The following is a 13,522-nucleotide window of genomic DNA, read 5'->3' on the forward strand; positions in this document are numbered from 1 at the left end:
ATAGCAGGTAAATTGAGATGATTCTCTGTCCTAAATTTATGGGGGGTTTTTTTATGCAGAAAAAAGTCACGTTAAATGGTTTCTTGGACACGCTTATGTCAGATCCTCCCCCGCAGTGTCTGGTCTGGTTGCCTCTTCTGCATCGACTAGCAAATGTGGAAAATGGTGAGTAGTTACTAATGAGCAAAGGTGATTTTTTAAATTATTGAAATTAGGCCATTAGTTCTACAGTTAGTAAGCCCAGGTTGTTGTTTTGGGGAAGCCTGTTTAGTGGCTGTTAGTTTTGTTTAGGATAGAACTAACCCATCTCCCTGTTCGGGAAGGCCTTAAAGGACCACTGAAAAATTAGGACTGTCAGTTCTAAAAATAAATCTCATGGTGTTCTTCTCAATTACAAGTCAGGTGTGGTTAAAAGACTTGGCACAATAGAAGGCGAACTTCAACAAGGAGTGTGACATTATTTTGTATTTGTTTTAGATCTGAATTTCTCATATTTGCATACATGGTACTGATTATTTCTTCCCAGGCACTCAGCCAGAAATAGGTGGGAGAAATGAGAAAAAAAAATAGATGATAGCACCCTGTTAATCTTTAGTCATATGTTCCAGATTGTGAGCTTTCAATAGTTGTACTTACGTTAAAGATAAGAGTAAAATAACTTTCGTATCATGTCTTTTTTTAAAGCAAGTATTTCTAAGATAAAATGAACTACTGTTGGCATATCCAGATTTAAATATGAAATACTGCTTGGGGCAAAATTTACAGAAATTTAAACATGGAGCAGTTCAGTGCCTCCATCTAATCTTTAGGTGTTCCTACTTATTGTTCAGTATAACTCTGAAATTTCTCCAGACTTGACGAGGAAATAGTTTAGTTTATATCTCTTACTGAGATTTAACTTAAGTCTCTATATATTACTCAACTTTTGTGTATTTCTTTAATATACATTGCAGCTAAAGTTAGCTTAATTTTAAATTATCATTCAGAATTTTTAGCATCTGCCCTTATTTATCTGTTAGTTAAAAGTTATGAATTTATCCTGTTTTTCTCATGGAGAAAATTTAAGGAATGAATTTATTTTTTATTTTTTGCAATCACTAACAATCATAGTTTTTTTTATGTTTATCCATATGCAGAAGCGAAGAGCAATTAAGGTCCATGTTATTATGCAAAATGAGTTCACGTTACTGTTTACAGTTCTAGAACTAGTCATTTTCCAATCATAAAGCTATAATTTCATTCCTTCTCTCTCAGCATTTCCTGCTGCAGGAGATCAGTTTCTTAGGCACTGTCCCAGAGCAGTTGTCCCTAGATTCAAGTCCCACTCTAGTCTTTCTCAAGAGCCGGGAAGAAAGGTTATGACACTTTTTTAGAAGACAATGCATCCAGAGCTAGTTGTGTCTTTGTTTTTACACTTTGCTTTTTATCTTCATTTATTATTATTTGCATTGTTTTTCCTGACTGGTTAGGCCAGAGAATAGCTTTACCAAAGGCAAGAATTGTTATTGTAGTTTTAGTATCTAGCTGATAGCATGTAGACAACTACTTGGATTTGATCACTTAATTCTAATATTTTACTTTGCTTCAAATCTAGTATTTTGCTTTGCCTGCTTTATAATTCAAATTTCCTACCAAAGAAAGTTAACTGTCTCTTGAGGCATCTGAATTATTTAGAACTGTTTTCAGATAATTTACACATCTTTTTTAGGGCCCTACACACCTGCCTCAGGAAAGAAAAAAAGATGTTTGTCAGATGTAGGCAACACCACTCATTAAGTAAGCCATTAGTCACTCCATTTTTAAAAAAGTAACTTAATTATCTCATCCATATCCAGTTTTCCATTCTCTGCCCATCTTCCTTTCTTTTTTCTGCCTCTCATTCTCCATGTCTCTGATATTTGCTCTCTTCCCACTGGACAATCAGCATTCACCCCTTGTTCTTCTGAGTCTTCCAGTGAGCTGTGCTGGTCTCCTGGAGACAGAGAGCAGTTTGGGGTAAAGGCAAGTCTGTTTGGCTAATTTAAATTCTTGTAATATGAGAGATGGGAATAGAAAGAGCAAATAGCATTACAGAGATTTTTGTTGTTAAAAGGACACCTCTTCTCCATCCCATTTCATTTCATTTCCCCATAGGCATGATTGAAAAGAGTTGTGAGAATCCAGGAATGAACTAAATGTGTCTCTGAGCCCAAATCAACTATCATCTGAAATCGTGGTGCAGAGAAGAAAGATGCAATTCCTGTCAGGCTGTATTTTTCCTTCTGGTTCATACTTTTGTTTTCTTGGTTTTTCTTCACTTACTTCCCCCTTAGTCTTCCATCCGGTTGAGTGTTCCTACTGCCACAGTGAGAGTATGATGGGATTTCGCTACCGATGCCAACAGTGTCACAATTACCAGCTCTGTCAGGACTGCTTCTGGAGGGGACATGCCGGTGGTTCTCATAGCAACCAGCACCAAATGAAAGAGTACACGTCATGGGTAAGGCAAGGTCCAGGCAATACTTGGAGTTGGATGTGTGAGTGTTGCCCAGAATTAAAGGGAATATCAAGGATGGTGGCAGAATTAAAGGGCAAACTTACCTTCCATCCCAGGTCTAGTATTCAGTCCCCCTTCCTCCCACCCTCCACCCCACTGAGTGCTCTTACTTATTCTGTTGGAACCCAGTGTAGCTTCCTGAGATTTAAAATATAGGAAGACTCAAAACTATGTTACTTCTTGGAATATAGATAATTCAGTACTGATTTAAATAACAACTGAATAGCAAGGACCTTCTGGAACATAATCTTACATTCACAGTAAGTTAAAATCTTTTCCAAGTTTTGTTTTGTGGAAACAGCTTAAAAATTATTGTTAGTTTTATTTTTCTTAGATTCTGGAGTTCTTTTAAGTGCATGACTAGAATATTAAAGAAACAAGTATGAGAGGAGAGTGTGGACATAATAATACTGTTCCATTTTACTTTTCTGCAGAGGGTGGGGAGGGGAGATTGTCGTTATATTAGCAAACCATCTTTTCATGAAGAGTGTGAGTGACCAACCTGGCAAAGGTGGCATGTGAGTGTCTGTGTGATAGATGTATTCTCAGGAGCATGTGGTAGCAGGTCTGTGGGAGGAAATGTGACTCCATTTGCTCACTGTTCAAATGGATTATGATTTACTGATTCTTATCTTCGTTAAACTCAAAGATCAGTTCCAGCAGTGTTGCCCTCGCGCATCTCTTCAAGGATTGGTTTTTGTAGGGTATATAGATTGGTTCTTGTGGGATATACCATCAGCCCTTCCAGCACCTCTTGGAATAGATCTGTCACAAGAAAATCCAACCTATTTATGATTTTTTCTATATTTTAATGTATTTCAATTCAACCTATAGTCTTTACTTAAAGAAGTCTTCAGAATTATACATCTTAAATCAAAATGTCCTTCCTAGGAATTATTATTGGGAACTAATATTCAGTGTAAATATACTAGTACTTCATCACTGGTCAGATTCTGAATTCAAGCAACAGTTCTTCACTAAGGCACAGTATACTGAGAACTTGCCAATTCCAATGCAACTCCTCACTGTTGTTTATGTCATGCTGAGGATAGATAGATACATTAACACGGATCATGAACTACAATTTAGTTTAGAAGATAGGAGCTAAAACTTTCTATTTTCTTATTGTTAGCATATTACCAGTTTTCAAACTTCTACCCCATATCCTAAAAGATTTGGTGTTTGAAAACTTATCAAATTTAGTTGTTTTACATAAATGCTAAATCCACATAAGGAGCCTCTTTCTTAGGGGTTGTAGACCTAAAATTATATTCCAGGGCACTATCCATACAAAGAAGGATCAGACTCCTTGAGAGGACAGAAGGCCCTATGGTTTGTGGGGCAAAGAGCTGCTGCTGGCTGCTGTCTTAACTGTTCTAAGAATTACATCTCCTAACAAAAGCCAGAGGGATTTCTTGAGCAATGCTCTTATTACTTAGCTTTTAAAAAATGAGGATAATAGTCACTTCATTATATTACCAATTATGGACTCTAAGTATAAAAGAAAGTGACAAAATTTGAAATGGTTTCTTATGGAAAGGAAAAACATGGTTAAGGTTTTATTATTATGCTGGTGCAAAAGCAATTGCAGTTTTTGCCATTACTTTCAAATGGCAAAAACTGCAATTGCTTTTTCACCAACCTAATGTCTGTGATAGGCTACTTTTTATATAATTTTGACTGTAAAACATCAAGATAAATTTCCCAACAATCTAAACGAAAAAGAGGCAGCATGATTCTCTGGAAATAGCCTGAATTTTAAATTCTGAAGACTCAGATTGAAGTTCCATTTTCACTTCTAACTGGATGTGTTCAGTCACACCTGAAACATCTTTCTTGCACCTGGATTCCCGCAAAATCTTCCGCTCATCTTCATTCCATGCCTATTTCCTCACAAACCATTTTCTGTTCTTAAGTGAGAGCAGTCCTTCTAGAATCAGGTCTGATGCTGTCATGCCTATGATTTAAACTCTTCATGGTCTCCCTCTGTCCTGGGGATAGAGACAGTTCTTAACAAGCCATATAAAGACTTTGAAGATCTGCCTCCTGCTTTCCTCCCCAGAAGGGCTCCCTTCACTGTTGCTGCTTCCTCCCTCTCGAGTGACCTTCCCAGTCTGCTGAGTTTTTGTCAGAAGGACTCCTGCAGGCCCATTAAGTCCCAGCTCAGGTGCCCCATGCACAATGCCTGCTTCCATTTGTTGTAGCATTTGCTGACACTGAGCAGCAGGAGGCAGCTTGTTCGGAAACTCTCTTCCCAGCATTGAGCAAATTTCCAGACTCAGAGTCAGCACTGAAAAAGGATTTCTTCCATAAATGAATATCTGTTATGAAAAGCAAATCATTTGATAAAATATACATAAATATTAGCTGTTGTCACTTCTACCTTCCTTCTTCTTTCCAGAAATCACCTGCTAAGAAGCTGACTAATGCATTAAGCAAGTCCCTGAGCTGTGCTTCTAGCCGTGAACCTTTGCACCCCATGTTCCCAGATCAGCCTGAGAAGCCACTCAACTTGGCTCACATCGTGTGAGTATCCCTACCCTCCCAGTATAGAGACAATTTTCTTCAAAGGCACATGTCTGGAGCCATACAAAAGCAATTTCCTATCAGTGGTCAGCAACCAAGATTTTTTTTAAAAAAGTCAGAGTAATGCCATCATAATTTTTTGTTGTTGTTGAGGTATACAGTACTTCCACCAGGCTGGACAAGTAAAGTATGCAACACTAACATAATTCACCTGGAGGTGGAAAATATTTCAGAAAGCTTAGTTATAAAATATGGATGTTAGTGGTGTCTGCCCGTTGGAAGTTAACAATGGGATCACTGTGGTAAAAAATGATTTACAGCATATTATTCCTTAATTTCATATGTGCTTTGAGTTCCAAATATAAAAGCTGTTTGTTTTATTTCTCTGCAGACCCAGTTTAAGATGCCAGCAAACCTAGAAATTACTTTTGTTTTTCATCCCAAGCTGTATAACTTTAGAAGAATCATAGCCTGGGCAGGAGAAGGTTGAAGAGGGGGAGTGGTGGGAAAATTTATCAGAATATCCAAAGATTCTTTTCTTCAAAGTATGTGTGAGTTTCGTGGCGGAAGGTGTTGGGCCAGCAAACAGTCCTTCCAGCCATCCCTGCTACCTCCCGGAAGTTTCATGCCTTTGAACCTCTCTCAGGCCTGGGTGGCCAAGATAACAAGGGGGCTTAGGTAGAAGAAACAATTTTTTCCTTGGTGTTACCTTGGGCTCATAAGAAGAAAGAGTCTCATTACCTGCTTCTATGCGTAATTAGATGTCATGTAGTCACAGACGCCTCGTTATGAACTGCCTGTAGTTTTCCACAGTTCAGTGGGACCTATCACACCATAGGGCCTGTGTTTGCATGTTGACATCAAGAGGTGGGTGATGGGACCTACAAGTATAGGAATTCAACCACGCAGAGTTCGTGCTTCAGGCAGTTCAGCATATGATCCATATGGGGCACTGTGGTGGGTATGAGACCTTCGTGGAAGCAGCAACTATGTTCTCTGATGGACCTTAGCAAATACCACCAAACGATTTGTGTTGGGTCACGTCTGTGAGCTTTGTATAAATACTTTGGGGCTTTGTTTTGCTTGTTCCTGGGGGTGCTTTGAGGCATCTCTGACCTCAGCAGTATACACAGCCTGGAGGCTCCTGTTTCTCAGCTTACAAGCTGGCATGGGCTCAGCCTCCAGAAACTAATGTAAACTAATTCTGTAGAATGTGGTTAACTTATTTTTGGAAATTATGTTTCTATAAGTAAGCCTTAAAATAAGCCAGGGGTAAATAAATCTGGGGAACGTCCCAAAGGGCCAACCACTTGCAGAAATCTACCTCACAGATGCTTATTAAGAACCTTATTAAGATCTAGACTTTCCTTCCCATAGCCAGTTAGACACAATCACTAAGTTGCTAATGAATGACCACAACGAAGTGAGAGCAGCTGTTGCTCCCTGAGCTCTGCCGAGAGTAATTTCCTACCAGCCCTGCTAGGAGTTTCACCCTAAGAGAGCAGCCTTCAACAGAGCTACTGAGTGTCATGAAGATAGAGGGTGTGGGTGTGAATAGCCTGGCTCTAAGAGCTTTGCTGCTTCCCACTCCTCCAAAGAATTAGGAAGTGATGCACTGCAACGTAAAAGTCTGTTTCACAGTGAGTCTCATTGGAGTATTATCTAGCTCAGGGCCTGTACCCAGTGGGTGCTAGGATTGGGTGGTGTGTGTGTGTGTGTGTGTGTATGTGTGTGTGTGTGTGTGTCTGTATGAGAGAGAGAGAGAGAGAGAGAAAGGTATTTAATTGGCTAAGTAATAATTTTTACATTTTGACTTATGGGGCAATATAATCTGTTTTGTTATTTATTGAATTAACTGAGCGCTATAGCCTCACAATACGTTCTTAGTTTATGTTCCATGGAGAGATTTTAAAATTCTGTACAAAATGTGTCTTCTTCTGAGAAAAACCTCTATGTATTTTACCAGATCCTCAAGAGTCCTTGAATCAAAATAATGATCTCTACTCATTGATAACATATTTTCCCAGGATGAAAGTTTTAATTTTAAAATGCAAATTGTACAAGATATTTAATTGTTGAAATAACATACAAGACATTCTGGATGTAGAATGTCAAGTCTATATTAGAACAGAATTTTTTTTTCTATTTTTAGCCATAGAAATTTTTTCCATATTTGTTTCTTTATTCAAATGCTATTGTCATGAGTAGATATCCATGTCTTTTTCCTGAGATTTCTAATTTTAAAACGTGTTGCTTATTTAACTATTCTAAGTTATCATAGGCACATCAAGGCCATTTAAATGAAAAAATAAATGGTATTAAGCCTTAATCATTTACAAAGAAGAATGCTCTCTTAATCTGCTATAATGAACATGTACATGGAATTAATGAATATTCATACTTCTTCCAAATGTATGTAAATAAGATTTTGATAAATTAGACAAACATATATGACATTCATACCATGTCATTTTATAATAAGCCCACTACTTTTATACAGTGCTGTACAATGGAAATAAGTGAAATTTAAGAAATAAAACACACCAATACTCCCACCTCCACTTAATGCCCTTAATTTATTACTCCCAAATATGACTTAAGTTATAAAGGTCTTATGCAGAAGGAATATTGTCATAGTGCAGAAATGTGTATACTAAGACACTTTATCATTGAGTCTCTAGCAAAAATCATCCTAAAAGTATGTTCCTTAGAACTATACATAGCAATAAAAATATATTTTCTAGCTGTAGCTCTGTCTTGGTCACCCTCATTCCCTCTCTGACCTTTCCCTGTGCTTTCCTAAATAATTTATTAAGCAATCTTTAATTGTAGTACAAGCCACATCTTTGTCATTCTTTGGATGTAGTGCCACAAAAATATTGCAGTCCACATCAGTTACACCCATAGATAAGCTTACAGACAGAGGTAAGAAGGGAGCAGTGAGTGGGGTGCAAGCATTGGCAATATTGATGGGCATACTCTGTCCTGTGCTGATGACCTGAGGTTCTGGACATTGGGAACTATAGCACAGACTCAAAATAAAACATTTTTTTGCCACTGTGAAAAAGTGTGTTGATTTTGTAAATTAATACAAATTCTTCAAAGACATATTCAGAAAAAAATTCCATGATGTAAATGTTTAAGTGAAGGATAACTGTATGTCCTTACATAGTGCTGAAATACATAGAACATTATAGAGCTCATGGATATAAAATTTGATGTTGAACATTATACAGTCTTCTTAAATGCACATCTTGCTGTTTAATGATTGTGTTAAAAATTGCTGGCCAGGCACAGTGGCTCACGCCTGTAATCCCAGCACTTGGGGAGGCCGAGGCGGGCGGATCACGAGGTCAGGAGATCGAGACCATCCCGGTTAACACCATGAAACCCCGTCTGTACTAAAAATACAAAAATATAGCCGGGCGTGGTGGCGGGCGCCTGTAGTCCCAGCTACTCGGGATGCTGAGGCAGGAGAATGGCATGAACCCAGGAGGCAGAGGTTGCAGTGAGCCGAGATGGCGCCACTGCACTCCAGCCTGGGCGACAGAGCAAGACTCCGTCTCAAGAAAAAAATTTTTTTTTACTACATGGCACATGTATACCTACGTAACAAACCTGCAGGTTCTGCACATGTATCCCAGAACTTAAAGTAAAATTTAAAAAATGCTGTTAGTCCTCTAATACATACTGCATCCAAAGTTGAGCAGCAAAAGCCTTATAAGATATAAATACAATTGAGAAAATAATAAGTGGAAAATGCTTTATCAATACCTAATGAATACATTGGAAAATATTTTTATTACTCATTTAAAACTCAAGTTCCAACTTTTTCTTTTTTTTTTTTCTTTTTTTATTTTTTGTAGAAATAGGGCCTCTCTATATTGCCCAGGCTGGTCTGGAACTCCTAGGCTGAGATTACAAGTGTGAGCCACCATACCTGGCCACAACTTAAATGTGAAAAAAATGGCAAAAATATGGCACAGTCTGACTATGTAACAAATTAACATTTTACAGGTAGCCTTAGATACAGTAAAAAAAAAAAATTAAATCAATAGGATTTTTAAACAGGTTGTGGTACTAATAGCTGTCTCACACACATACACACACATACATACATTTGCATATGGAAATGAAGCATGTGACACACAGAAAATGCCATTTTTTTTTTACTATAGCCAAGGGATTTTTCTACCCATCTTGTAGAGAGGTGCTGCCAGTTATGAATTAGTCCTTAAATAGAAATGAGCAGGTGGTGACATTTTGGTATTTTGACATTTGTTCTTAGCTATTGTATTGCTTGTAAATATTACCATGATTAACAGTCTCTATTCTGTTCAATTCTTCGCTGCCAAAAGTGATACTTGGTAAGTAGTGCAGTCATTTCCAGTCTGCTTACGAAGATGTATAATCATGATCATAAGTGGGGATGAGACACAAAACAAGTGAGCAATATGAGGCTAGTTTAGAACTAAGTCTTCTTGTGCTGTACACTCAGTTCACAAGGATGCCACTTATATAAAAATGTCCTCTGTGAAGATCTTGTCTAGAAGGCCGTTGTGACTTACTCTCTTTTGTGGAGCTGTTTCTTTTACATAAAACCAAATATGTTCAAAATTCCCAGTGTGAGCCATTTGTTAGATAAGGTAACTTGCCATTTGATTGTGGAAGAAATAGGAATTTCAGTCCCTCTGAAAACCATCATTTGGTGCCAGGGATAGACATTCTTTGTCCCAAGTTCAACATTTCAATGGTAGACCTTAAACAAAGCCATTTGCTGAGAAACCTTGATTTCAGCTTTGTAGTGACCGGTTTCAATAGAATACATTTATCAAGCTAGTTAAAAAGCATTCTAAATCCACTTGTTTTCTCATTTTTAAACAGAGCAAGATGGAAAAATTTTTTTTAAAAGACAGAATCAGAAGTGTGGGGTCAAGTATTTTTTTCAACTCTTTGCAAAGCTACAATGAAGATATTATACTCTGTTCACTGTTTTAAAATCTAACAGACCAAACTTTTCATAATTCACAGAGGACATTTGTATAAAATTAGCATCCTTCTTCCAAAGTGCTAGTGTTCAATTCAAGGCAGAATTAGTTTTAAACTAGCCTTGTGTTGCTCCCTTATATATCAAAGATATGTCTTAGATAAGTAATGCAAAACACTAAGATTATTTTCAGAACTTCAGTTTTGTCTAGAGTAGATGAGTAGATGTTGTTTTGGCTTCATCCAACAGATGATATGTCTTACAAAATCTCAGAGTATAGTTTAGCACCAGCTACCTTGAAAAAAGTTTTGATGAATTTGTTATTTTTTATTTTTTTAATTTTTATTTTTCCATAAGTTATTGGAGTACAGGTGGTATTTGGTTACATGAGTAAGTTCTTTAGTGGTGATTTGTGAGATTTTGGTGCACCCATCACTCGAGCAGTATACACTGTACCATATTTGTGATCTTTTATCCCTAACCCCAGAGACTTATTCTAAGTCTCAATGAATTTTTGCAAGTAGTATTGACATTTTAAAACCTGCAGAGCTTCAGGTCCATTCCATTCAATACATTGGGTTATACAAGTCTACCTTTTTCCCAGAATGTCTTCATTGTAGAATCCAAAGCTGTTCTCTAAGGTAAAAATTAAACCATTTACAAATTTGGATCTTAATTAAACCAACATAAATTGATTCTTTAGGCTGCTATATTAATGTCTCGTCTTCAAAACGTTCTATACTGTCAAACTCAAATATAGAATTATAGTGAAACTGAAATTTCCTCTGATTCAGAAAATGCCCCACCTCATTTTCCATCTTTTGAACTCTAAGTCCCATCTCATATTACCATTCATTATCCTATATTGAACCTTTTTAGACTAAAAATGGCTTGGAGATGAGATAGGAATCTTAGCCCTATCATTTTACCTGAACTAAAACATTCATATAGGAAAAGAATGACAGAATGAAATGAAAATCAGACGAAGGAAGACGGACTCCATGCAGTTGGTGTGTAGAACCATGAACAATTCTGAGGAAAATTGAATTCTGTTTTCCTTCTCTTATCATAAGAAAACAAGTGAAGCTTATGGGATGCCGTACACCATATACTCTATCATATGGATCACCCAAACAACAGAAACTAACTTCGTATATCCTTGTGGAGCTTACTTGCATCTTCACTTAGAACAAAGGCAAATAAGGTATGATATGATTTTACAGCCTGTGTCCTTTCAGACCAGGCATGTTGGAGAGGCCCATCATCATGGAGAACACAGAAGGAACCTTTCAAAGCCTCAGGAATCTTCCTCTTTCCAAGAGAATATAGATTCAATGATCAGGTCTTCAAGGCTTCTTGAGAAGGCAGTAGAAGTAAAGCCACTACCTTCTTCAAAATCCTTGCTTCATTCCAGAATATTATACAATGAAACATCAAGGCTCGAAGCTCATGCATCAGTATTCACATGGTGTCTGGAGATCTGCCTCCCAGTGTTTACCTGAGATTATATATTCTCAAGGAAATGTAACTTTAAAACACTTAAGGAATTTAATTGGAAAATATAAGATTTCTTGTTGATCCTGGGAAAGGTAGAACTCAGATCTTCCCATCCCGTTTCCTGGAGGGATGAGGGAGAGTTTTAAATTTGTGACTTTTATTTGTTTTAACTTTCCATTCACACTGTGTTTTGTTTTAGGCCTCCCAGACCTGTAACCAGCATGAACGACACCCTGTTCTCCCACTCTGTTCCCTCCTCAGGAAGTCCTTTTATTACCAGGAGGTAAGTTCCAACCCTATTATAAAATAAGCCCTTTCTTGGGTAATGAGCCTTGATTCTGTGGTAAGAAAAATATTCTCATGCAAGCCAAGGGCAGAATATTGTTACTAGAAACTAACTTGCAAATATCCATTATAAGTTTTCAATTTCATTCATTTGTATGCATTTAAAGAGGGGTAGGGTGGCTTTGGGGATTAATGTCATATCTGGAAACCTGCATTTATAATTTACCCACAGTAAGAATGTGGGGGTATGTTTCAGTTTTACTGCTGACATACATGCATCCCATCTCATTAAGGAAGTCACTTTCATAGTCCTCAGAGTTGAAGTCAAAGAACTGGAATTTCAAGATGCAATGGTGTGTTACTATATAAATGGTGAAACGTGTCATTATTTAAAGCTAAGATACAAAAGAATCCTTTGTTGGTGAACCCTGGAGTTCCTGAGGCTAGAGGATAAAGACCAAACTTGGAAATGTAGTTTCCATATAGGTAATTTCATCTATAATAATAAGAACTTTTTTAAAAGGTGGATCTGCATCTCATTTCTTTGCACAAGATCCATTCCCATGTGAGCAAGAAACAGGAGAAGCAAATATTTCTCTAAGAGTTAGCATCAAACATATGCAGGGTCAAGAGGTGCTCTGAGTCATTTGATCAAATATTGCTAATCAAGCACCAGATAATTATTTTATAAATACATGGAGAAGGCTCATGGGAAAGCAAAAACAAAGGTAAGGAAAATTGGAGTGAGTAATTGAATATAAGATTTCAAATGCCTTTCAGCAGAAAAAAGTACAGCCTCATATTTCACAAAATGCACATAATTCATCTTTTCCCTGAAGAGGTTTATAAGGTGCCAGTTTCACTGTAATATCCTGGTACATTCAACTGAGGATTTGAAGACAATGAGACTAAGAACACAGCTGATTTTTTTTCCTCTGAGTTCCTGTATGTGCCCATCAACAGGAACCTGAGATGAAGATGTTCCCCATAATTGTAATTAGCAGAATAAACAGAATATGGCAGAAAATGGTGTTTCTGATGTATAAACGAGGTCTGTAACAAGTGGAAATAAGGAAACAGTTATACAGCAGAACATCCACAGTAAAATAATATGGTTTAGGCCCTCAGTAACTTCCTTTTAGCACTCTTTTTTAGAATCACCAACAAATGCAACCATTTTTTTTTTCTGGAATGAAATCATAAACTGTAAAGTCTATAAAAGACACAGGTCTGTGCATCTATCTAGGGAAGACCTGACGTGATGTTTAGAAATATGTACTTTTATTAAGAAGCTCTGCATTCTGCAAATGTCAAGCAGAGGTAGACCCCATCCTTACTGAAGGTCATTTTATATCATTTCAGCTCGGACGGTGCTTTTGGTGGATGCGTCTAGATGGATAACATGACTTCTTCTACCCTAAAATATTCCTATAATACTTTGAGCTGTTCTGGTTCCTCCAGGGTGCATGGTACCCATTAACCCAAAATATGATTATTTCCCTTTTTTCCCATTTTCAGTCCTTTTGGAATGTTCTCTGTGAACCACAGATATGTTGTTTAAAGCTCACATTTCTTTCTATCACCACAGAGATTGGCCTACGGTTTCTGTTTTGAGGGTGCTGTTCAATAAAGCTGTGTACACTAAATGTCTTTCCTCTCTGAGTGGGCCTTGCTCTGTCCATGGGAAGTTT

General features: G+C 37.4%; 1 protein-coding gene across 26 annotated transcripts in view; it reads left to right on the forward strand.

Annotated features, from left to right (window-relative positions):
• The window catches only part of DTNA (dystrobrevin alpha), a 396,061-nt gene that overhangs the window by 319,994 nt on the left and 62,545 nt on the right, over positions 1–13,522 (forward strand). For 22 of the 26 annotated variants that reach the window (XM_054537800.2, XM_054537804.2, XM_054537807.2 and 19 more), the window contains 4 exons: positions 60–165; positions 2,313–2,479; positions 4,938–5,062; positions 11,746–11,829. In XM_054537800.2, coding sequence (XP_054393775.1) covers positions 60–165; positions 2,313–2,479; positions 4,938–5,062; positions 11,746–11,829 — 482 coding nt within the window. Of the gene's footprint in view, positions 1–59; positions 166–2,312; positions 2,480–4,937; positions 5,063–11,745; positions 11,830–13,193; positions 13,478–13,522 lie in introns of those variants that run through there. The other 4 variants (XM_054537819.2, XM_054537820.2, XM_063716879.1 and 1 more) reach the window with 1 other exon arrangement.

The sequence above is a fragment of the Pongo abelii genome, chromosome 17 (assembly GCF_028885655.2).
Source record: "Pongo abelii isolate AG06213 chromosome 17, NHGRI_mPonAbe1-v2.0_pri, whole genome shotgun sequence".
NCBI lineage: Eukaryota > Metazoa > Chordata > Mammalia > Primates > Hominidae > Pongo > Pongo abelii.